This window comes from Zootoca vivipara, chromosome 7 (genome assembly GCF_963506605.1).
Source record: "Zootoca vivipara chromosome 7, rZooViv1.1, whole genome shotgun sequence".
Classification (NCBI taxonomy): Eukaryota; Metazoa; Chordata; class Lepidosauria; order Squamata; family Lacertidae; genus Zootoca; species Zootoca vivipara.
The window spans coordinates 67,845,288-67,870,923 of record NC_083282.1 but is presented as its reverse complement, the minus strand read 5'-3'; the positions used below and the strand labels follow the sequence as shown (position 1 = coordinate 67,870,923).

Here is a 25,636-nt window from a genome sequence, read left to right as displayed (position 1 = left end):
CCGACTCTGGGGTTGCGGCGCCCTTTACCGTGTGTGTGTGTGTGTGCGCGCGTTACTTCCGAGTAAATGTGCCTGGAACCGACCTGAGCGTTCACGGGCCAAAGAAAAGCCGGAGGAGCAACGCTGTGAAATGAGAAGAAAGCTGGAACAACCCAGGGCAGTTGGGGGTGCAGGGAAGCGGGAAAAACTAGCAAAGGACGCACCTTCAGAAACAAGCACTTACGCTGCAGCAGCAGCAGTAGCAGCAGCACCACTGACGCTCCTTGTACAGCCGCCGAAGTTCCCCTCACAACTCGCTCGGTAACCCCGCCTCCTCTCCCACGTGCCCCACCGCAGCATCTCCTATCCCTTCCCCCGCTCTGATTGGCTGAGCTCCCTTCCCCCTTCCGCAAGCCGGGCCGTAGCCATTGGGCGGCTGTCAGAACGTTCAGGCCGTCACGACGGCGCTTCGGCGTCCTCCCTCTCGCAGCCAACGAGGCGGCGGCGTGGCGTATCAATCACTGCGCGGCGTCCAATGGGGCGGCGGTGGAGGCTCTCCCCCCCCGCCCCCTCGCCCACCCGGAGCCGAATGTTGATACGGGCGAGCCGACCAATGGGAGCGACGGCGCCCTGCTCGTGCTGCTTTCGCGGCAAAAAGGATTTGGCGCGCAAACGTGTGCGGGGCCGGGACCAGCTGGGAACAATAACAGTGCCTGGAGCGGAGCGGAGGGGACCGGCCGGGCGCGGGAGAGAAGGGCGAGAGGAGCCCGACTCCGCGCGGGGCCACGACAGAGCCGAGCGGGGCAGGGCAGGGCGGCTGGGAAGTCGGCGCTGACCGGCCGAGCGTAGGCGGAAGGGAGCCCTGTTGTGTGCCGTAGCGCCCTTCCCTTCCCCGCGGAGACCCGCGCCTCCGTGGGGGCCTCGCAGATGACCCGGAAAGCAGCCTCGGCGCCCTCCGCTCTCGGCCTGGCCGCCGCCTCCTCTCCGCTCGCGGCCCTGGCCGGCTGCAACTCCGCGGGACACCATTTCCCGGGCCTCTGCCCTTAAAGGAGGATGGGGCGTGTTCCTGGCTCCCGGCCCCTGCCATCCAGCGTCTCCCTGCACCCCCGCGGCCAGGACGGTGGCACCGGTCCGCTGATACGGCTCTGATTCCCAGGAAGGGGGAATCAAGACGGCGGGGTGGGGTGGGGGTGGGGGAAGAGGGATCCTCCGGATTTCCTGCGGTGCATGGGGGAAGGGAGGCAGAGGAGCGAGCAGGATCAGGCCTTCCCCCCCCCTTCCCTCCTACCCATCCCACCCAGTCTCCTCCGAGGCATATGAGTGCCAGCGTTTTGTATCATGTCTCTGGAGGGCCTGGGGGTGACCCAGAATGTGGCGGACCTGGAAGCCCTCTTGAGGGGCGCGGAAGCCATCCATGTGATGGAGCAGCAGATCGTGATCATTTCCACCCCAGACCAGCTCTCCGCGTCCGGAGGAGAGAACGACGCCGAACTGCTGCTGTTTGCCACTCCGCAGCCCGCCAGATTGGAAACGGCAACGCAGAGGCCTGCTCTGGAGCGCCCGCCGGTAATGCCACCCGATTCCCCGCACTACTGCTGCTGCTGCTTCTGCTGCTTCTAGGAGAGCAGCAAGCTTTGCCAGCAACGAAATGTTTTGAAGCGTAGCTTGTTGTGTACAGTATAGCGTGTGTGTGTGTGTGTGTGTGTGTGTGTGTGTGTGTATGCACCCGATGTTCTAGGACGCTATGGAGATGGGCATATAAAATAGATGCCCTTTGTTACCACCGAATCGTGCCCCATCCTCCACCGGGGGCATGGTGCAAAAATGTAAAAACTCTTGTGACCAACAGCAGTGTGGCCATCTTTGGACTTTACACCCAGGGTAATGGAACAAGTTGCAATCTCCATAAGACCTTGTATGTAGTTGGTTTTGCCCATATGTTGGGGAATAAGTAGTTAACTTCTCAGATTGCCTCGCCACCACCAAATATATATATTTGGAGTATGTGTATACACACACACATATACATACATACTTTCAACTTTTTGTTTCTGTCCAGGATCAGCTACCTAGCAAATTCCAGCACTGCTAAATAATATGAGAGCTATTGTATTAGAAACCTTTCTGATCCTTTTCTAGGTTGCTTATATCAGTAGGACACAGTTACATCTGTGAGTTGATAGTTTTCTTTTAATCCCATGTGGCTTTGTAAAGGCTTTCATTGTGCCTGTAATTATAGAAGAAATGTGGGGAGAGTTTCAAGACGGTGACTGAAATAGTGCCTCTTAAACGTGGCATATGTAGCAATCTCGTAGGAAGGGCAGAGTGCTCATGAAGGCATGCAGAGAAATCATTAACTAGAAGGTCTAGGCTTCAAAATGTTACATTGTCGAACTTAACGCTGCAAGGTTGTCCTGTCTGTCCTAGATAGATAGACACCCGGTTGTTTTTTTCTGAGCCTGGCTGCAGAACTTGCTGAATTGTGTAGAGTCTCTTCTTTCAGTGCAAGCAGCCTGCAAATGTTGTTAGTGAAGCAGCTTAACTTCCTGTTACAGGATGTCAAGGCCCAAGTTCTGTGCAATTTGTTCTTAACAAAGACAAATGTTTGGCTTCAGCTTTGTTGTGCAGTTGCTTTCTTTAGAGCTGCATACTCTGAGGTATGCAGTGACCAGCCTGATGTTAAACAAAAGGAAGACCTACCAAAGGGAAAGCTATTGGTAATAGATCTGTCACTGCATTGCAAAGGAAGGAAGTGGCAGGAACTGTGCAACTTTGGTTTCTGTTCTATCAGGCTAGTGTCTTTAAATGTGTGAGAGAAGGTGACATATGTTGTGCCCCTAAGGATGGGCAGGCCAGTCTATTTCCAGTCCATGTCAATTGGGCATGAATTAACATGTAAGTCTGTTTCTGCATTCATCATTGCATTTCTTTTTCTTAAAAAAATCTGCATGAGTTTTTAAATGCACATTTTACCACAAAATAAGCTACTTAAATAATATTTCTATTTCAATGTAGGCATTTACGAACCTATTTTATAATAAAATACAGTTTTAATACATTTTTGTACATTGTTTGAGCCAATAAGTATTGCAGAAATGTGCAATCTGAACGATAATTATGCTCTGATCCACACGTTAATCCAAGAGGTTAATCCAAGAGGTTTGGATCCACATGTTAATCCAAGAGGTTTGGATCAGGAAGTCACAGAATATCTCAAGCATTTCTATGTGTCCCATTATTTATGTTAGGGAGCATATGCATTTACATATATACATGAACCAATCTTAAATTAGTTTGTGGCTAACAGTTTTAGCACTGACTGACTGTGCTATGTTTTCTTATTATTGTATATGCTGGAAAAAGAGGCATGAACGCTGCAATAAAATGACACAGTTTAGGAATATTGGGACATAGTATGTACAGAGAAGTAGGCAGATGTTCAAATGGTACTGGAGATGCTGTGTGAATCAGTGTATACACTCTATGTATACATAGTGAGCTTCCATGTGCTGCATTGTTTATGGTATGACTATTGACTATAGGACTAAGAGCATGATGAAACATGTCCAACTAGTTGGAAGTGACAAGCAGAGTAGATTATTTTGTCTCTGTGTTTTTAATATACATAATCACTTGTTGTTGTTTAGTCGTGTCCGACTCTTCATGACCCCATGGACCAGAGCACGCCAGGCACTCCTGTCTTGCACTGCCTCCCGCAGTTGTAGCATGCACTAAGATGTTGATATTAAGCTAGAGGTCCTGTTGGAAAACTGAAGGCAAAAAAAAACAAACACACCTTCAGGAATGCTGAATTTGTCAGAATTTTATATAAACATATTTGGTTTAAAAGAATTTGCTGGATCCTTAGATCCAAAAGATGGGGCAAGCACATTCTCTAGTAGAGAGAGTGTCAGCAGAAGCTTTAAAAAGGAACAAAACATGCAGCAAAGTCAAGCATGGGAATTTAGGCTGCTAGACCCTTTTAGGATCATGTTTAGTCTGCTTACAGCGCTCTTCCATTTCCCTCCCTCTCGCAATGAACAGATCACACCTTTAGTAAGTTTAAATGCTTTACTTACAAACTCCAAAGGTTAGATTATTCCATGCAGCAGCACAAAGAACACAGGTAGAAAATTATTGGGTTTAAAAAATACTTCTGAGCATACGGCCTGGGCTTGAAGCGAGCAAGCTCAGGTGCACTGCCCGGTCTGCTTCAGATGGTGGAAGAGAATGAACAAAGACACTTCACCTCACCAGAGGTGAGAAGGTGTGGCCTAACTGAGTCTAGGCATACAATTCTATGGTCTTAACCCCTTCATGTGTTAACTACCCCAAGCTTGCTAGTTACATTTGATTGCAGTTTTCCACAGAATTCACTCTTTCAGTGCATGTTTGTTACTTAATTTCTCTCCCTCCTTGGAGCTTCTTGTGAACCAACATAGTAGCAATTCAACAAGCAGAGATTCTCCATCAATGCATCTCCATGTTGCGAGAAAATGCTGCCCCTGTTGAATTTCAGCCCATTGTGCACCTGATCAAGGAACCACATCTGTAAGGGGAAGGTGACAGTGTAGAAAGTAGGAGAAGCCTGCACAAGGAGTTTGGCTGGGGCAATATTGCTTTTCCCCCATGTCCCCTGTGGTAGTTGGGGTCAAAAGAACCCCAGAACAACATACAGGGAGGAGAACAGGGGTGTTGGTTCTTTCTGGCCAGCTGAAATGCTTGTGCTGAGGCAACGATTGCCATAGCACTATGTTGAATTCCTACTGTATACTGGTGCTTATACAAATAAACACACAGGGGAGCAGGGACTACCTGCCCCTCCAATCCCAGTTGAAAGACATGAGCTTGCAAACCTGGTCTCTTTCCTTGCCTTCTCAGTTGGGTTGGCTTGTCAGAGATTAAGTGAATGGAGCTAGATGCTTAAGGGACTTGCTGTCCTCTGTAATGAGACAGCTGGCAATAAAACATGGAGCCATGGTTGCCCTTGGCTGTATTGTGTGGGATTATCCTCCTACAACTGTCCGCTCCTGGAGAACTGAAGCTGTGGCTGGAGTTGGCCAGTGCAAGGGAGTTGATGGTTGGCAGTTCTCGTTGCTCTTTCCCAGCAGGCAGAGCAAGGGAGGTGATGCTCACAAAAGCTGCCTGCATCCTCCTCCCACAGAGGCCCTTTTCTGCCGAGAGGGGCCTGCAGTGGGCGGCCGCTTTACAGTCGGTTCTTTGTTTTAAATGTTTGGGTCGGGAATCTGTAATGAGCCTTCACTTTGTGTTGTCTCATTGGGGTGCCTGTTGTTCAGGGAAGGACTGAAGATGTCTGGTTCCCTGCCCTGTTGGTGCTGCTATATTCAAGCCATGTAGTAGGTTTGAGGGCATGACCTTTGTGGGTGCATGGAGGATGCCAGCACCCCCAGAACCTGGATCTGCTCAATTTGCAGGGATCTGTCATTTTGGAATGGAAGCGAGAAAGGAAGGACTCTTTTTTAAAGGCTATTCCGAGTCAAATCTTGAAAAATATTTCAAATCCCAAGGTGTCCAGCGTTTCAGTGTTGGAGAACCAACATTAGGCTTTCTAGGCCCTCAGATTTGTTCAGGGTTTTTAGATGCCACACCTTCTAAGTTTGCAGAAACTCAGATATAATAGGTGCCAGAGGCTTTTCAGCTTTGCTAGGCTGGAATCTCATGGACACTTTGACTTTAGTCACTTCTTTACAGTGGGCAGAGACAAACGGGTTGTATACAACGCTAGACCTACTCAGAGTGGACCTGTTGAGGTTAATGAAGCTAAATTAGCTGTCCCCTTTAATGTCAGTTGGTCGACTCTGAGTCAAACTAGAATTGGCTACAACCCACAATCTTGTAATTGGTTTGTCTCACCTTGAGGTTGTTTTTTTGGGGGGCTCCCTACTATGTGTCATTGTTGATGCCATTGTTTGATTTGAACCCTAAATTTGTCTCTTAAAAACATCATACAAAATTATTTATTTCTTATTAATAGTCGCTTGCTACAAAAGTGTCAAAGTAACATACTTTCCCCCCCCCCCAAAGCACACAATATCAAATTTAAAATAAACTGGAAAATAAAAAGAACATTAGTAACTAAAAGTGCAAATCCTGGAACAAATGCCTTGGCAAAAAGGCCAGCACTATAAAACATTTTCTAGCAATGCAGTTAATGATCAATACAAAATCTTTAAAGTATTATATTGGTAGGCAACCAGGGGATAATAAACCCACATTTTAGCACAAAATGCACACTTATGCCCACCCCCCAGCAACTGATATACAAAACCATGTGGATGTGACATAAAGGATGGCAAATCTACCGCAGAGTCAGCATAAGCCAAGAGAAGAACTAACCATTTCCATTTCATACGGTAATAGCAAAGGATACGTTACAAAAAAGGCCACTGTGCACCAAGACCTGCTTATGGCCACAATGTTAATGCAGCAGCAGAAAAAAAGGAGACAGCCTATACTGCTCTCATCAAACTGCCAGCGGTTGTGGCTTTGTAATGCATCCTGAAGCACACTTACCTAGCAACAATGATGCAGCGCACTAAATCCTCTGGGTTGTGCAGCACCACAGTCTTAGCCACTCACTAGGTTTGATGTTTCAGGCATCTTCTCCAAGTGGTTGGAGAAGATGCTGCTCTATCGCCCTTTCTCTCCAGCTGTTCTTCCACCTCTGCCCTGCGCGCACTGGTGATGCACCAACCTGGGCTGTATGTGTTAGTTGTTGTAACAACAACAACAATAAATTTAGTAATATGTTTCCTATTAACATAAAAATACTATGGCCATGGCAATGTAGAAAGGGGAATGCCTGGGTGCAACATTTCATTATGACATAAATGTGCCTCAGGTTGACAGGAACTGGAAAGCACATTCCCAAGACCAACCAGGTCATGCACATTAAACAGAGTATTCTTTAGGACAGAATTAAAGATTAAGCTCCCTTGCTGAAAGCGCAAGTTCCAACTCTCACCCCATTTAAAAGGCATTCTTGGCATCACATGTGAAGGCATCCACAGGGCATGTCTACTCTGCAGACCTGAACTGGTTTAATTGCTATAGCTTCCCACCCAGGGCCCCTAGAAATTCTGGTTTGACAACGAGGCAAATAATTTCTAATTCATGCCGGATTCATGCTTCCATTTAAAGTGCCTGTACCTGAGGGATTCATTTAGGTATGCCCAACATTTACTCCTTAAAGCATTTTTAGCACGCTGCGATAACTTCTGCAATAGCTTTAAAGCACTCTATAGAAAACATTTGCTTGCAGGATGCATGAGAATATACTTCCTTTAGTAAGCAACACCTTCACCCCCACCTTCGTCTCGTCATTTTGTCTTAGCTGCTGGGAAAGAAGCAGTCTCTTTCTTTTATGAGTAGTTGGACAAGTGGAAGCAGTGGAATTTGACCTGATGATTGCTTCAAATCCTGGAATTGCCAGGTGAGGTGTCTCAGCGTTGCTGCTCCTCGTAGCCAAGAAGCAAGCCACTCACAAGTGTTTCAGGCCTTCATCAGAGACAGAATAGTGCTGGGGTGAGGCTCGATCCCATTACTAGTCTCCCACGTTAAAGGGAAGAAAGCATAGAGACCATTCCTGGACAGTAAAATGGAACAATTAATAAATTGAAGCCTTCAGCCTGAGTTCAGTTTTGAAAAGAATTGTATCTTCCCGTAGGGTGGTTCTCAGCAAACACCCACTGGAAAACAAAAGAAAAAACTAGATGGTAGGGTTATGTTTGCGCTATGCCTAGTGTATATTTCAGTCATTGGCCAAAAAAAATGCAGGTGGTATTTTATATTTAAAACTTCGTCTATCAAGCCTGTCTTGTTAACTGCCCACAGGCATTGTGGATTTCCTAATGCTTCCTTTCAGAAGAAGCAAATAGGCTTCCAGAAAGCGGAATGTCCAGGCTTGCATTTGCTTTGCTCTCCAGCTGTTGTAATCTCTGGGAATGGATAGACCTGAGGATGCGTTCTTGTTGTGTGGGGACCTATGACCTGTGCAGAAAATTGTACACACAGAATAAACTAAAAGATGTTCTGAAAGGCATGGAGAAATCATTCTGTCCTTATGGTTGCAGACTGGCAACCCATTTCAATCTAATGTACCAATTTATCTTCTTGATAGTTACTCTTCTTAATCTTTTACAGTATCTACCTATCCTCGCTGCAGTCAAGCTTTTCTTTGTAGTGGTCATCCTTTGTAGTTTCTCCGCTACCTCCTTACTAATTTCCATCTACCTCCTTACTAATTTCCATCTACCTCCTTACTAATTTCCATCTATGTTAGCAATCATTTAATAAGGTTGAGTTGGAAAAACAGGATAATGTTGTGGGATGTTATCTTAACTTAATGATAACTTAATTATTTGTTGAAGCTATGTGTCTGAATCACCGATGAAAGAGAATATGACTTGTTGCTTCTACCAGTTTTGGGGTTATCTGTGGAAATGTCTGCTCCCTCTACTGTATGTACAATAATAAGGGATGGCAGGAGATGTAGTTCAGCAATATCTGAAGTGTCAAAGGGTCCCCAGCCCTGCTCTACTAGTATGACTTCTGGTCTTCTTCTTCTTCAACACATCCCTCATTGAAACATCCCAACCAAGTTGGTTGCTCTGTAAATGGTAACTAAAGTGGGATTCTCAAACCAACATATTGCAATTACTGTTTTTTTGTTTGTATAAAAAGTCCTGCATCTTTTGCTCATTGCTAGGCAACCTCATGGAGATTTGTTGTTTGTGGAACTCTAGTGGATTATGCGATCGACTTCTATTAGGTCAACACTTCAGGTCTCTGTGGCCCAAGATCTTGCCATCTCTCTTACTCTTCTGTTTCAGGCAAGAGGTATGGAGTTACGAGAGCTTAAAGGTTTATCAGTTGTTGATGTTGATGACTGTAATATGGTTGATGCTTAGGTTCATTGAAATAATACCTGGGACTTGCAGAATATAAGCTCTCCTTACTCCACACTTGGAAAAGAAGCTGCGCAGTAGAAAAAATTAAAAATATGCCATGACCAGAAGGCCTTATGTTGCTGAGTTGTTGATCATGAGCAGTGAATACTTTGGACAGCTTCCTAAGCTTTTGAATATTCTGGGCAATAGTAGCTAGAGTGCTTGTGGATGGCTCTTGGTAAGCAAGTTTCCTTTCTATGAAAAAAATACCAATTCCAATTGCACAATTTCTTTGCACATTACTTTCTGCTATGGTTTTAGACAGTTTTGGTGATGTCTTAGGACTCTGTCTACAGTTGCAGAGAAACTACAGTATATGATACAGCTTTTGCTGTACCACTTCTGTTTGGAAATGGGAGACACTCATAATAAGAGCCCTGCTGGATCAGGCCAAAGGACTAAGTAGTCCAGCATCCTTTTTCCCACAGTGGTCAGGCAGATGTCCTTGGGAAGCCCACAGGGAGGAAAGGAATTCAAGTCACTCTCTCCCAACAACTGATAATTCAGATTGGTAATTCATAGTGCCTTTGAACGTGGAGATAGCACATAGCCATATAGATTTAGTCCTCTTTCTCAAAGTACTCTTGGGCTCTTTCTGCTTCACAAACTCTTCCTTGTTTCACTGCATAGCTGAAATGAAATTATAGCTATCCACCAACTTATTGCAAATGTCTCTCTCTCTCTCTTCTGTTCCAGGTAAAACGGAAGCTGAACTTGGAGACTGACCACCAGTACATTGCAGAGAGTGTTCATGCAGCCCGAGGAAAAGCGAAAAACCCTGTCAAAGGTGCTAGTGGCCAGAAGGGAACCCTGTTGCTTTTAATTACTCCACAGATTTTTCAAGATTTCTTGTCCCAGTAGCTAAACAGAGCAGGACTTCCTGTTAATAGAGCAGCCTGAGCCTAGAAGAAGGCTGTGGTGCTTTGGGGGAGGGGGGAAATAAGCAGTTACCTGCCTTGTACATCATTGGTGGGGTTGGTGGGGTCGTGGGTGGCTTCCAAAAAGTCATTGGAAACAAAAATGAAGTGATTCCCCCCCCCTTTAAAAATAGTTATTTTTATTTTGGCAACTTGTATGCCCCTTAATTACAATCTTTTCTGAGCCATGTACAGGTAACCCAGCCATACATTAACGATAGATACATTAATTACAACTATACAACCAGTTTTCGGTTTAGATGGTACAGAAATAAGTGCAAAGAGACAAACAGCTGAAAGACAGAAGTGAAAGGACCACTGCAAAAGAGACAAATGGAGTCAGGGGAAAAGAGGGAACCAACTATGTCATTGTAAAAAAATGTGAAAATCCTAATAAATGATCAGGAATAGTAGTAAGTGGTAAAGCTGATGTGTTGCACTAGATTTAGAACCCTAGAAATCTGGGCATTTTTGTTGTTGTTTTTTAAAAAGTGAAAAAGAGCAAGTTCCTCACAGAACTGCAGTTCTGGAAGGGACCCTAAGGGACCATCCAGTCCAACCCCCTGCAATGCAGAAATCTCAACTAGATCTTATATGGCAGGTTGCCATCCAACCTGTGCTTCAAAGCCTCCAAGGAAGGAGATTCCACCACCTTCCCAGGGAGTCTTTCCCCCTGTTGAACAGTTCTTACTGTCAAAAAATTCTTCCTGATGCTTAGTCAGAATATCCTTTCTTGTAACTTGAAGCCATTGGTTTGGTTCCTAGCCTCCAAAGCAGGAGAAAACAATCTTGCTCCATCTTCCATGTGGCAGCCCTTGAGATATTTGAAGGTGGCTATCATAGCTCCTCTTTTCCAGGCTAAACATATCCAATTCCCTCAACTGTTCCTCATAAGGCTTGCTTTCCAGACCTTTGATCACCTTGGCCTCCCTCCTCTGCACACGCTACAGCTTGTCAACGTCCTGCTTAAATTGTGGTGCCCAGAACTGGACACAGTATTCTGGGTGTGGTCTGACCAAGGCAGAATAGAGTGATACTATTACATCCCTTGACCTGGACACTGTGCTTCTATTGATGCAGCCTAGAAGATCATTCACCTTTTTTTGCTGCTGCATCACCCTGTTGACTCATGTTAAGCTTGTGGTCCACCAAGACCCCTAGATCCTTTTCTTGTACTGTACCTAAAAATCTGTGAAGATAGACTTGAAACTATGTTGGCCCTGGCATCTGACGTCGCTGAAGCTGAAGGGAAACTGGGTAGGATGCTGCAGGGGACTGCAAAACTCTTTGCTTGCCTTACCCTAGAAAGTTTTCTGCTTCTGCTAGCAAGAGACAAATACTTGTGCAAATCAACCGGAAGACATGGCCAGTTCCTCTTTTGGTTGCAGTGTAATTGGTGGATGGATATATTTCAGACTGTAGACTGATTTTTAGAATGCACCTTAATGGGTCTGCAAATCTTTGCTTTTCACCATGAGCCCCTGTCGCCTCCTCTGCAAAACCCTTCCTACTTGCTTGGGTAAATGGGGAGGTCGTCTTGCTGGAGCCCTCTTATATTTTATCTGGTGCCTCGGATAGGAGAATTCAAGGCATTGGGGGTTTAAATTCTGAGCCAAACAGCCAAACGTAACTTGGGGAAATGCTGCTTGATTTGTGATGCAGCCAAGCATCATGAGCTGGACAAGTTCACATTCCAAGCCATGCAGTGGCAAACCTTCAACAACGTTGCTAGTTGTAATGAAGTCATCATTGATCCTCAGGGGTGAAGTCTCCTGGAGAGAAATCCCGCTATGAAACCTCCCTGAATCTGACCACCAAACGTTTTCTGGAGCTGCTGAGCCAATCGCCTGATGGTGTTGTGGATCTCAACTGGGCTGCAGAGGTGCTGAAGGTGCAGAAGAGGCGGATCTATGACATCACAAATGTCCTGGAAGGTATCCAGCTGATCACCAAGAAGTCCAAGAACCATATCCAGTGGTTGTAAGTAGAATGTCACCTGTTCTTTTTGGTTGCCCTATTCTGATTGTATTGGTTTTCCGAATTTCTCCTGGCCTCAGGAAGTAACAAACGTCTTGCATTTGCTGTAGGAGACTTGCCTGGTTGTGCTTTTGGAATGTGTCTCTTAGGAGAAAAGCCTTTGTCTTCATTTCTGTATGAAATGAAGTTTGGCATGGATAAGGCTTTCTTTCTGCATTGCACAAAATTAATAGGGTAACACTTGAAGATGAGAGTGGACTTAATACAGCTCCTTTTGTTAATAGTTCTCATTTACAAGCATTCTTCTGTGAGTGAATGTCGTCACAAGGGCTATATATGGATGTACATACTTTATGGAATGTGCGTAAAATGTGCTGCTTGTCATAGGGATGGGCAAACAGCTTTGCAGGGCAGTGAAATCCCATCTCCTGAACCACTGGGAGTCCTGCTGTAGAGTGTACTTGCACCTCTGCTCCATCCGGGCTTTTGAAGCTGCACCAGTATTTATTATTATTATTTGAATAAAATGTGCTTTCCTAGGTATGTTTCTTGAGAACCTAGCCTCTCACTACAGAAAGGTCCTAGCTCAATAGTGAAGCATCTGCTTTGCATGCAGAAAATCCCAGGTTCAATCTGTGACATCTCCAGGTAGCACTGGAAGAGGTGTCTGTCTGAAACCCTGGAGAGCCACTGCCAGACATTGTAGACAAAAGCGAGCAAGATGGACTAATGGTCTGATGATATAAGGCATCCTTATCCTATGATCATCACACTTCATTTAAAGACTCTTAGAGACTTTCAGAGACTTTCAAAGATTTCGGTTTATTACTTTTGATGTTTTGAAGAAATTCCATAAAGATTTTCATATTGTAGCTTGTTTATGGTCATTGTGTTGCTGTCCTATGATCTTATGACAAAATTAAATGAGGCTTAACTCCCATGTAAGTGTGAATAGAATTGCAGCAAACCCCATGGAATAAAATGGGACTGCCTTATGAGTAAATGTGGCTAAGATTCTGATGTTAAGCCTGACTTAAGCTAAAAAAACCTGCTCTTCTGTCCTTTTGAATATGTTTTATTCCCCTCCTACATGGAAGAGATGATCTTACAAAAAAGCCTTTGTATATAATGCAATGCATGAAGCATGTCATGAATGTGTTCATCTGCAATGTCCTGTATGCCTGATCCATGCCATTCTGTAGAAAAATGTGCGCTACATCCCATCCTGATGTGGAGATTATTTGAATGTGTAGAGATGGTTGTATATAAACATTCACCAACGTCAAATGAATAGCAGATGAAAAGTTGTACAAGGTATTAGATAGAGTTGGCCCAATGTGACTTTCAGAGTTTGCCCAATGTAACTTCCATGTTGCTGCACCATAAAACTTCTAATATAAGTACCTGGGCTTTCACTAACCCTGCGCATGATCAGATTTGATCATGTGGGACCATAGAACATGCTGTCTGTTCCTCTTTTTAACATGCCCCCTGATGTTGGGAGACAGCAGGTCGCTGATGAGACTGTTCCATCTTGTCTTGCCCTGTTTCCTTTAGGGGGAGCCGGACTGCTGTGGGGAGTGCCGGCAAGAGCCTGGGGTTGGTGAAGGAACTCCAGGATCTTCAGGCAGCCGAACAGCAACTGGACAGCCTCATCCAGATGTGTACTACTCAGTTCAAGCATCTCACGGAGGACCCAGAAAACAAACAATATCCTTCTGTGGAAGGTGGAGGGGGGATTTTGGCAGACTGGAAGATACAGAGCTGGGCTCCTAGCAAGCAGGTCCTAAGCATTAGCCAGGTGCAGCAAGAGTGCCTTCTTCCAAAGAGGTAGTTGCACCCCTGACATTCCAGGATTGGGTGTTGGTGTTTTAATTTGCACTTCCCCACCCTGTGAGCTAATGGAAAATCCCTACCTGGCTGCTGGTTAAGGCTGTGTATTGTCAGTGGAATGGAGAGCTGTGTGAGAGGGAGAGATGTTGCTAGTCGATTTTTGCCTGGCAGCTCTGTAGCCGAGCCTGTTCCTGATAATGTGACTTGGATCCCACCCTCTGTGACGGGTGCAGTGCCGTAAATGTGTCACAACTGTCACATTTAACTCTGTTTCAACGTATTCCTTTGCCCCATTAAAGATTGACTGGGAGGCACACAGCTCATCACCAACACAGCCCACGCTTTATATATAAGCAAGTGGCTTTTTTCAGGGTGTCTGGTGGAAGTAGCTGAATTGATTATCTTCTTGGTCCTAAGGATTAGGCTGATGGGCTTGCTGTCCATTTTGAATCACCCAGGTGACATCACAGAACAATGTGGAGCAGAAAATTGCCCTTCACTGTCTCCCAAAGCGTTAGCATTCTTCTCCAAGAATGTATACAGTTAACAAGGAATTGATTGTAATGGAGGCTGACACCTGTGTGAAGCCATTATCGTGCAGAATCCATTGGGAAATTGCACAGGCAGACTGTGATGCTGATCCATGGATGTACGATGTCCATGTTTGGGAGGAAGAGGAAAATGTGCCCAAATGTTAATGATGCTTTAAAAAAATAATAATGCGGTTTTACTGGGGGGGTGGTGGTTTCTATTGCAATAACAAATTATTTCTTGCTGTGTGGAAAAGCTATATGTGCCATTCCACACTAAAGCAATTCTTTCATTTCGTATCTTCCCCACAATGTTTGGTAGCTGAAGGATACAAGCATATTATGCTGCGTTCAGGAGAACAGTGGCAGTCTTTGTTTCCCAAAAGCTAGTGATTTGGGCTTGGTAACTTTGCTTTGTGACTTGGCATGTAGTCTGTCATCCTTCTCCTGGCAAAACTTGACTGGACACACCTCAGCTTACGTGACGTGCCAAGATCTGCGCAGCATCGCAGACCCGTCTGAGCAGCTGGTGATGGTGATCAAAGCCCCCCAGGAGACGCAGATGCAAGTCTCTGACCCGGCGGAGGTAACACTTCCTGGTTGCTACAGGGCCATTGTGCACAGAATGCTTTCTGCACCAGCTCCTGCCAGTTGAGGTGGTCGCTCCCTTTGCAGGAGTCTGTGGTGACTGATCCAGCTGTAGCCAACCCTGAACCAATGCTATGGCTAAGAAATCCAGTCTTCAAGAATCATAGGCCAATAAGGATCCTTTCTCGCTTGCCTCTCCAAGGCAGGATTCTCCATGCGTCGTACTGATCCCAATCATGTCATCTCCAGTAGAGAAATCTAGAGGCAAGAATTAGAAATACATTAGATAGTTCATGCAGCTACAAACTGTATGGAAGGGTGGAGAGGGGGTAGCCAGTAGCTTCACTTTAACTGGATTAGCTGATAATGGTGAGTAAGAATCAACATTCAATCACCAATGGAGCCTTGCTAATACAGTGGTAAGTTGGGTTACAAATTTAATTCATTCTGGAGGTCCATTCTTAACCCCAAACCGCTCTTAACCTGAGGCGCGCTTTCACTAATGGGGCCTCCCGCACCGCCAGCGTGCGATTTCCGTTCTCATCCTGGGGCAGAGTTCGCAAGCCGAGGTACTACTTCCGAGTTAGCGGAGTTTGTAACCCGAAGTGTTGGTAACCCAAAGCGTTGGTAACCCGAGGTACCACTGTAAATAAATTGTTGACCTCCAGAAAAAGGCACCTCAGGCAATGTTGTCTCTGTCCTTCCAAATACAATTGGTGAGCTAAGGGGGAAATTCCCATGGACGTAGTAGACAATGTGAAGCTAATGCTGCACATTTGGGGGGTAGTCTTTCTTGAAAAAGGGACTGCTCTATTATTTAGCCCCTGTTAGTTAGGGCCAAGAATGGTAGGACTGTGCAATCCAATCCAGGTTTTGTAAAACCCTAATTAATCCTAATGTCCACCAGTTAATTCCCACATCACTGGAATATAGGTTAAGTTCCCACCATGTTTTGACCATAATCTCTTCTTCAGGGGAACAAGCTAGTAGGGAGATTTTCCACTACAGAAAACTATTCAATTGTGTAAATGTCTCCTCAGATATCCACCTCCTCTTCTTTTTCAGGCTTTCCAAATTGCTGTGAAGAGCACCCAGGGCCCAATAGATGTGTTCCTGTGCCCAGAGGAGAGTTCTGGAGTCTGCAGCCCCACCAAGAGTCCATTGAAGGTGGCTTCCAGGGAACCTTCTCCAGGGTCTTCGCAAGCAGCAGCAGCAGCAGCTCCTGCACTTCTGCGTCCCTCCCAGGAAATGAACTCGCCATTGCTGAGTGCAGACCAAGGTATGCGGATGGGGGAACAGGGCACCTGAAGGTCCCTTTGGAGCACGTTGTGATTGGAGGCTGTATCAAAGCAGGTCAGGATCTGAGCCTCTAACGTTCTCCTATAAGAGCGTGAGAATTGCCTTGTTAGGTCTGACCATGGCCCATCTAGTCTAGGATTCTGTGTACAACTGCGCCCAGTCAGGTACATTGAGAAGCTTGCAAGAAATACCATACATGGTTGTGCTGGCTGTCCCTTTATTTTGTTTGCAGTAGCTGATACGCCAGCCCCATCACACCATAGGTCGTAGAACAGGATACAGAGTGGAGTGTGGGAGCAGTTTGGGGGCTTGCAAGGGCAGGCTTGGTTCGTGGACTGGGGACAGATCGTTGGTACACAAACACAGAAGATATTGTATTCTCTCCATACGAACCGATCTAGGCCCTGTGACCATCATCTTCTTCGTGTGCCTCCTCCACAAGAGGTCCAGAGAGGGTGGCAACTTGAGAAAGGGACTTTTCTGCAATGGCTCTCTGCTTGTGGAACACTCTCCCCAGGGAGACTTGCCTAGCGCCTTTGTTACATATCTTTAGGTGCCAGGCAAAAACCTCCCTTCCCAGGCCTTTGGCTAATTAAACAAGACCATAAACTGGTGTGGGTGGGTGTGTAATTGTTTTTGTTTGTTACTATGTTATGTACATTTGTGTTTTTATGCTGTAAACCACTCTGTGACCCTTGGATGAAGGGCAGTATAGAAGTTTAATAATAATAATAATAATAATAATAATAATAATAATAATAATACGGTAATAAAAAATAGTCTTCCTCCCTCCATGATTAGAAACATCTTCGTGTTGAAAGCTGTAATAGGACGTAAGATTTAATTAAAAGGAATGTATTTCCAGACCTCCAGTAAAAGCAGCCTAGATCCCCACCAGGGATAGGAAACCAGTAGCTCTCCAGATGTTGCTGACTCACAACTCACACCAGCTCCATCTAGCAATGATCAAAGGTCAGGGGTGATGGAATTTGTAGTCCAGAAACATCAGGAGGGCCACAGGTTCCCCTTCCCTGATCTAGGCAGAAACCCATTTGCTTGAGAATGATATGCTAGGATCAGAAGCATCATTTTTGTGTGGACCTTCATTTTTTTGTGCTGTGTGTTGTAAGCCAGTGGGGGGGGGAATTGATTCCTGTGCTCCCCATTTTAGTATTCCCTTCTCATAACTCAATAGATTTCAGCCACTCTGGTTTTCTGATGAAAAAACCCAGAGGGGTCTGCCTAGTGTAAGCTCTGTTAGCAGCAAGAGATCCAAGAATTCCTCTCTGTCCAGTTGTTTAATCTAAAACCTGCTCACCCCAGCTTAATGGGTGGAGTTGCGAGGAAAATATGTGTTTTGTGCCTGCTGAAGTCTCCGTTTAATCAGATCAGGAATGTTAGGTAGGGCTTCAAGTGGTCAAAGGGGAGGCGTTCTGTTCTTCCCCTTTCCCTCCTGGCCCTTCCCAAGCATTACTGCACGCACTCCTAATGCTGGGCTTTCCTTTCCATCACCCAGATATAGGAAGCTGCCTTATACCAAATCTAACTCTGTACTGTCTACACCGACTGGAAGAATATCCCCAGGGTTTCAGGCAGGGGTTTCTTCCTAGCACATCTGGAGAAGCTGGGCTTTGAGCTCTGGCCGCTCCCTGTGAGAGGCTAATCTCAGCAGGTTCCTTGTGCTTTAGGCCTGATGGTCCGCTGTGGCACCTCGTGATGGTTGACAGGCACTACTAGGGCAGCTGTGCTTAAAGGAGGAAGTACCCACTCTAACTTTTCTTCTAAACCTGGCTTTTGCCCACCCTTTCCCTACTTTCCCTTGCCTAAACTGACCTATGGCATTTTGGAAGAGATTTCTGGCTGGAAAGAGCAGAACACAGTCTTAAACATGCTCTTTTCTGTCACGGTGGCCTCTCTTAAGAAGCTACCATAATCTCATCTGCTTTGTTGCTGGGCTCCAGGTTTTTCTTTTCTTTTTTTGCTGAGCCACCTGCCTTCCCCATGGCGGTGACAAAGTGCAATAGCCTGGGCATGCAGCAGCCTGGGCTGGGGTTCCATGTCTATGGGCTGAGTAGAAGAAAAGCGCGCAGGCTGAATTTCTGGGGAGGCACATGGACAGATGATAGTGTGGCAAGGAGGTCGGTATCATGACTCAGCAGTTGTGCCTGGTGCCTTTGTTTCATGCGCTGCCTCGGCTCGGGAGGGCTAGATAAGGAGTCCATAGGCATGTTAGGCGTATCAGAAAGGTACTGACAAGGTTTGGGGTGAAGGTTGTTCCTCTTTTGCAAGTCTCTGACAGGGGAGACTGCAAGTTAATGTGGCTGCGTGCGTACACACACACACACACACACACACACACGGAAAGGGGTGGAAGATGCACTGCCAAACTTGAGTACCAGGTGATCAATGGCCACAATGGTTATGTTCTGTCTCCACTGAGTACCAGCGACTGGGGCGAATGTTATGGCACTCAGGTTTTGCTTACAGGCTTCCCATAGCCATTTCCATGGGAAATGGGCATCACTGGCAAGAGTAAAAGCTTTTAATTTACTCAGGCCTTTGGGATCTATTCTAGGGAGCATTATCACTGACTCTGCTGCTGTCAAGTGTTCAAACTGCTGCTGATGGTGATGTTCATTTCAGTTCTTGTTTTATTATCGAATTTATGTTGTTAGCCGCCTTGTGCTCCTTCAGAGCAGGATATAAAACTGAGGAGCAGGAGTCCAGTAAGTTGCTGCATGCACAGAACACGTTCTGTTCATGCAGGGACACTCTCCATGCCCCTAAATATTCTCTGGAGGGTTGGAGGAACCCTAGAACAGGTTTAGGGTGAATGCAAGAGGTGCATGGCGAGGGAAGAGAAGGGGGGGGGAAGGAAACATCCCACTGCATGAGCAAGCTTTGTTCCTCACACAGATACCTCACTTAGCCCTATGTCGCCTTTCGTTCAGTGTAATGAAATGAAAGAAATGGTGGGCAGTCACCATTGTGTGTTGCCTGAACTGACCTGTGGCATTTTAAATGCACGATTTAAAAGTTCATTGTTCGTTATCCGGAGAAGTTGGTTATGGTGTGATTAAAAAATAGAAGTAATGAATGAATCCCATGTGTTTTGTCTCTTGCAGAGCCCCTGTTGTCTAGGGAGAGCGCACTGCCACTGAAGTGCCCTGCGGATGACGTGAATCTCTCGCCACTGGCATCCGTGGATGCTTTGCTCCAGCCGGGCAAGGAGGACTTCTCAAGCTTCCTACCTGCCGAATTCATTGCGCTTTCGCCGACCCAGGACTATCACTTTGGGCTTGAGGAGGGCGAAGGCATCAGCGAGCTCTTTGACTGTGATTTCGGAGACTTGACTTCCTTGGATTTCTGAGCATCCTCAGGTGGGGTGGGGTAGGGAGCGCCACTCAGCCGGCCCTGCCCCACCATGGGGCATCCTCTCAGAGCTGACGTCTGAATGTAATCGCAAGGCCAGCTGCAGCCTCCTCGGCCGGTGTGCTGTGGAGAGGACTCCAGGGAAGGAAACAGAAGGCAGCAGTAGTTCTTGGCTGCCTGTTGCCAGCCACCTCGCTGCGATTGAAGAAGGCGGCTGTGGAGCTAATGGCTGCTGTGAATGTTGCAGGCCCCTTTCTGTGGCCTTTCAGTGGGCCCGCTGCGTCCAGGCCCATAGTAGTAGTGTCCAGGGCCATCTTGATTCTCTGGTGCCATGTTTTGACTCTATAGGGGCAGTCCTAGTAGTTAATGCTGTTGTCCTAACAACAGCTAACTTAACTCTCGCTCAACCACTCCTTTGCCCAAGTCCTCACTTTAAACCGAATTTTGCTGTGCGCAAACCACCCCACCCTGTGCCAGCTGTTTATCGCTCCTTACTGTGAGCAATTTCCTCTCTTGCCTTTGGAAACCGTGACTGTCAGAAGAGTTTCTGAGAACACGCGCTCCTCCCTCCCTTCTGTCAGCAAAGTCTCCTCTGGGGTGTAGGGCAGTAATGGCCTGGATATTCATTGTGAGAGGGGCACCTCTCTCTGCCAGCCAGCTGGGGGGGGGGGAGGCAAGAACAATACTTCTAAGTAATAATTGGTGATAACCTGACACCCCATTGTCCTACAGACCAGGTCGTTCTGGTTGGCTGGCATTGAGAGATCAACAATTTGCAGTTTGAGGATCAGAGGTGACCCGGGGGGGGGGGTCTTTTTGCCAGCAAGGTGTAAACCTGAGATTTGTAATCCTGTAGTGAAATAATGGCCATTTTGAGGAAAGTGTGTAGAATTGTGGAGGATGGTGCTGAGGGAACCTTCCAGTAAAAAATTTTTTTTGTGTGTGGGAAGGGGAGCTGCTCAAAGCTAGTGAAACAAAATAGATAAACAGATGTGCCTGAAGAGTTGCTTCTCCCCCATAGTTGTTTTATATATATATATACTGGTTGCAAAAGAGAAGTGAATATAAGGAAGCCAGGAATGATGGGCTGAGTTGTTTCTGGATATTAGCCTGGGGCATGAGGTCCTACTCATGATAAAGCTTTAAGGAGGATTCTATATAGATTATTTATTTATTTTGGGCTCCCCCCACCTCACCTTTTTTATTTTTGCAAGGCCTTTGAGTCTCCCCACCTTTGTGTGTGGAAGAAGTTCATTTCTGGGGATGGGTTCGGTGTGACTTTTTTTTTTTTTAAGAAGTAGGCTAGATGGCCATAGAATTTAGCTGTCCTTCTCTTTTGATGAGCAGAAGGCAGGAGGGGACAGTGATTAAGGTGAGGTCAGCCAAGAATGTTTTGCTTCATCAGGAGGGTAGCAAAATACGGCTCGCTAGTCTCCAGAAAGGCAAGGAATTCTGTTTTCTGACTGGTGGTGCAGATGATAATGTAAAGCCGTATATGACAAATGCCTTTCTTTCTTTCTTTTTTGCTTGGAGACCTGTTTGACCCTCCCCTGCGAAGCAAAAGGCGTGAATACTGATTGCCTTCAGTCTGTGCACTGCCCAAACACCCCCCCTTCCCCCTGTGCTAAGCACTATGGGATTTTTCTCCAGAAATCATGAATTCATATTATTTATTTATTATTTATGTGGGCTCCATCCAGTGTTTCTGGAAGGATAAAGGGCAAGTTAAGAGGAGATTGCATGAAGTGGAACTCTGCCTGTCCAGGCATGCAGGGAAAGAGGCCATATTGTATCCCGGTAGAATAGCTAGCCTAGCAAAATGTGGAATGGAGGAAGAGAGTTTGAGAAATGAGTAGCCGGCGTGTTGTAGATGAGGTCCGGTAGGACGAGGTTTCTCTTGTGTCCCATCCCTGTGGTGGGAGGTGTGACTGGTCAATATTGTTGTGCCGAAATGCTATTTATTGGTAGAAATATGAACAGCAGGTTCATCTTGTACAGGAATACTCCGTGTTAAGGGTGTTGAGGAAGAAGGGGAGAGAGAGAGAGACATACAGCATTAGTTATAGGAGTCTGAGGAACATCTTGGGCTTGTCCATTTTGGTAAGTACCTTCAGTTGTTGGGAAGCTAGGATAAATCAAGTGAAACCTTTAAAAAGGTGGGAATGTTGCCGACTGAATAGCATATGACAAGGCAGCTCTCGGTGTTGTCCCTTAGGTGCCTTCCTTTTTCATTAGCCTAGCAAATTTCAATTACTAGGACTCACCAAAGTGTTCCCCTGCTTCATAAGGGTCCCTTGCTTCCCACAAAAGGCAGCTGGGTGTGTGGGGTGTGTTTGTGTGCAAAGCTTTATTACTCAGCAACGTGGTGCCTGTAGGCAGCCTTTGTGGTGTCAGTACATTTGTGGAACAGTCCTATCCATTTGGGCTAATTTTATAAGAAAAAGAAACTGTGTGTGCCTGTTAGAATGAGAGGGCTATGGACCCTGTTATGCATCGTGGCACTGGGTCGCACATAGCCTTAAACCATACTGGAAGTTCTTCTGCTGTCCGAGTAAGAACAATGCCTTTTTGAATTAGGCTTTTCCTGGCTTTCATATACAGAAAGGGTCTTTAGCCCTCTTTAGGTGTTTGGGTGAGAGGATTTAGGTCACATTCACGCCATGTACTATGATACCACTTTGCAGAGTCATGGCTTCCCGCAAAGAATTCTGGGAGCTGTTTAAAGTTACTGAGGAGTTAAGAGAGCCACCTTATTCCCCTCCCACTACTACAATTCACAGAGCCCCCTGTGAAGAGGGATTGAGTGTTAAACCCCACTCTGAGAACTGTAGCTGTGTGAGGGTGATAGGGATCGCCTAGCAACTCTCAGCACCCTTAACAAACTGCAGCTCCCAGAATTCTTTGCGGGAAGCCATGACGGTTTAAAGTGCATTAAATGTATGGTGTGAATCTGGCCTTAAGCTCTGTAGGGGCTGTGCGTGTTGGTCTTCCAGCTATCGTGCATTCAGAGTGAAGGCGTGCAGGGATTCTAACAGTGGGATGTAGTTCAAATACCTTCCATTGTATTCCTGATTGCCCAGAGTTCCCAGTTGCCTAGAGGGTTGTAGCTGTGTCCTACTGAACATGGTTAGAATCCCCCCTCAGGCCCTCTGTGCAAAAATGCACAAAGAATAGATGAGGAAGGGGCAGAGGCAACTCTGCAGAGTATGAGTTCTTGGAAGTTCATCCACATGCCTGAAGATCCCTTTGTTGGAATCAGACAGCCAGTGATTTTATAAAGGTAGAGACTAGGCTGATGACTTTTTTACAACCTCATTTCCCTGTATCATAATTTGATGAGCTTTCATTAAAGATTAGATAAAATCTTACTTTCAAAGAGATTTGATTTTAAAAAAAACCTCACGCACAAAGTGATTTTTTAAAAAAATTATTTTTCAGTTTTTTGACCATTTTTGAAGTCACTGTAAGCAGATATAAAATTGAACCCAAGAGTCACATATATACAACATTATATAGGGTCATCAAACACACAATGAAGCTTTTTTTTTAGCTGCAGTAACAGTATAGACTCCGCTAGAGGACGATGTTTTGCTACCTCTCCTGTAGGTTCTTTTCCCAGCATGTCCGGCAGGGTCTGCTGGCTGAGTTTTGAGGTCCCCAAAAGGAGCTTTTACCTTGCGCAGGTGTGGCATTTGTATACCCTATGTTGCTAAGAACACTCCCCATTGTGGAATGTGATGTTGTGTCCAAATTTGATACGAAATATATATAGAATTCTTAATACAATTTTATGAAATGGTAAAATGGCATACAAAAAAATTAAAAACGGTTTGTGCGTAACCTTTTTAAATATTTCAATGGAATATACCTCATTAATAGGCAAAAGTTCATCCATTTGTGCTACAGGAAATAATTTTTGAGAAAAAAAATGAAAAAGTCATCACCCCAGTGGAGACACATACTGCCAGTCAGGCAAATACTATGCCTGCAACATGTGTTCTTCCCTCCTATGGTCACAGACTGTAGGTGACAATGCAGCTGAAACAACCAATACTTCAGAGTAACCATCCTGTGCCGAGGCTCTGTCGTCATTGCAAACGGAGAAGCAGCTAAGTCTCCTAGCCGTCTGATCACCTGCAAGTAGGTCCGTCTTGAAGCAAATATTAGGAGTTATCTTTTCCACAGAAAATACGCACATAAACACAGACACACGGGTGCCATGGTGTGTTATTTTAAATATCTACCCTAGGCTGGCCTTATTTTCTAGTTCAGATCACAATTAGCATTGTAGGACTTTGATCGCTTTCGCTTGAGCTACTTTCCTGTGCTACAGCTGTCCACAACCTGTCGCCTTCTAGATGCTTTTGGACTACAACTCCCATCATCCAAGGCCAAGAGGATGGTGGGAGTTGTAGTCCAAAATGTCCCCAAGGCAACAGGTTGGAGGAAGGCTACTCTGTTAGGTACAGAAGACTCTGGTCTGATTATCTCTCTTCATTAAGACGTGGATACCTTCTTGGAAATTCTGTTCCTCCTCAGGAAGGACCAGTGCACAGAGCAACAGGCTGTTGCCATAATGTGCCACTGCTTCCAAATGGCTTGTTGAGATGAGCTGTTCCTCTTGGTGTGCCTGTTCCATGTGCTGCTTTGCTGTTCTTGGTGGGGACTGTCCTTTTCCAAGGGTTTGCCCTGTTCCTGACTCAGAGCATGTTCCTTGATTCCCACAAAGTGCCTGATGTTTCCATAGCATAGCACGTTTCAGAGGCCTTTTGAGGTTTTGATACACTTAAGCTTCTCCCCAAACTGGTGATTGCAAAAGCCAGGATACAAATCAGTACCATAAAGCATCCTTCTGTTTTATTTATTAGCCTTACATCCACTTTTCCGCCCAACATTTGCCCTGTTGACACTTCTTGGTTTTGCTGATGGAACCCATTTGTTGTTGCCTGGTGAAATGTTGCAATGAGTAGCACAAAGCAGAAAGCTCAGCGGGTGTAAACATGTAAAGGAACAGCACCTCACAGCCTGTGAGATGTAGGTATGTGCCGTGCAAGTTGATCTTGCCTGGTGGAAGAGTCAGAGTCAAAGTGTGTGTGTGTGTGTGTGTGTGTGTGTGTGTGTGTGTGTGTGTGTGTGTGTGTGTGTGAATGTGAATATTTTCATAAAGTTCACCAGAGCCTCTTTGGTTGGAATGGTGGCCTATGGGCCTACAGAACTTTCAAGGAGTTGACAAGGGGGAAACCAGCCACTTAACTGTAGTGCTTAATATGTTTTTTGGGGAATCCAGGTAAACTCATGAATAAAAGAGCTAATGAATCAGGGGGCTGTTTTGAGAAAAGCCCTATATCTGATATTCCAGGTATCTTGAATTTAAGCATGGATGTCTAGCTACAGAAAGTTCTACTGGTATCGACCCGCGAACCTGTTGTGAGAAGTAGCAGCAGATTGGGGAGGGGGAGGAGGATGGGAGCAGGCTCTCTCCCTCCCTGTTTTTTTCCTAACCCAAGATGAGAGCACTTATAGAACATATATACCAATAGCTTTGAAAAGCCTTTATTTACTGGAGCAATGAAGTAAAAGCCTAGATTGTGTATGATTCTTCTTCTCCTTCCAGTACATCTCAGTTACTACTTCCAGTGAAAAGTATGGGCAAGTCCAAGTAGAGATTGGCTTTTGTCATGTTGTTTTATTAAAATTGGAAGCACAGCAGAGGAGAGGGGGTGTCTTCTGCCTCGGGAAGAGGGTGTGTGTAGTTTGTCTTGGAGGTGGGTGCTTAATGTATGGGGCTACGGAATCCCAAGCATTTTCAGAAAGCGATGGCATTCAGTTTGGGTGGCTAAAGGTTGCTGGGATATTGTGGTGGTTCTTAAGGATTGCACCTTTTCCTGTAAGTGCCAAGCCAGGAGCTCTGGGTCCTTCAGCAGCAAAGCACATAAGTGCATTGCAAAAACTCCTGCAAATCCCAGTGCCTGAACACTGAGGGCAATGCACCTCTTGTGTGCCTTGTTCATTATCTGTGCTTTTAGTTTTAATAAATATTTCTACTTCATTTTCTCTTTGCTCTGCAGTGTCTCTTGTTGTGATTTTTAGAACACTTGGTGACCTCTGTGGGTTTTTTTTAAATAAAGCCTTTTGTCCTGAGAGAGGGCTCCACTGTTCTGAACACTTCTGG

At 45.7% G+C, this 25,636-nt stretch overlaps 1 protein-coding gene across 1 annotated transcript; it reads left to right on the top strand.

Annotated features, from left to right (window-relative positions):
• The first annotated feature begins 589 nt into the window (after window positions 1–589).
• On the top strand, window positions 590–23,848 carry E2F1 (E2F transcription factor 1). The gene is made up of 7 exons (XM_035123718.2): window positions 590–1,545; window positions 9,645–9,735; window positions 11,626–11,845; window positions 13,400–13,552; window positions 14,677–14,791; window positions 15,859–16,072; window positions 19,218–23,848. The coding sequence occupies exons 1-7, from the start codon at window positions 1,318–1,320 to the stop codon at window positions 19,460–19,462; spliced, it is 1,266 nt and encodes a 421-aa protein (XP_034979609.1). The 5' UTR covers window positions 590–1,317; the 3' UTR covers window positions 19,463–23,848.
• Window positions 23,849–25,636: the final 1,788 nt, after the last annotated feature.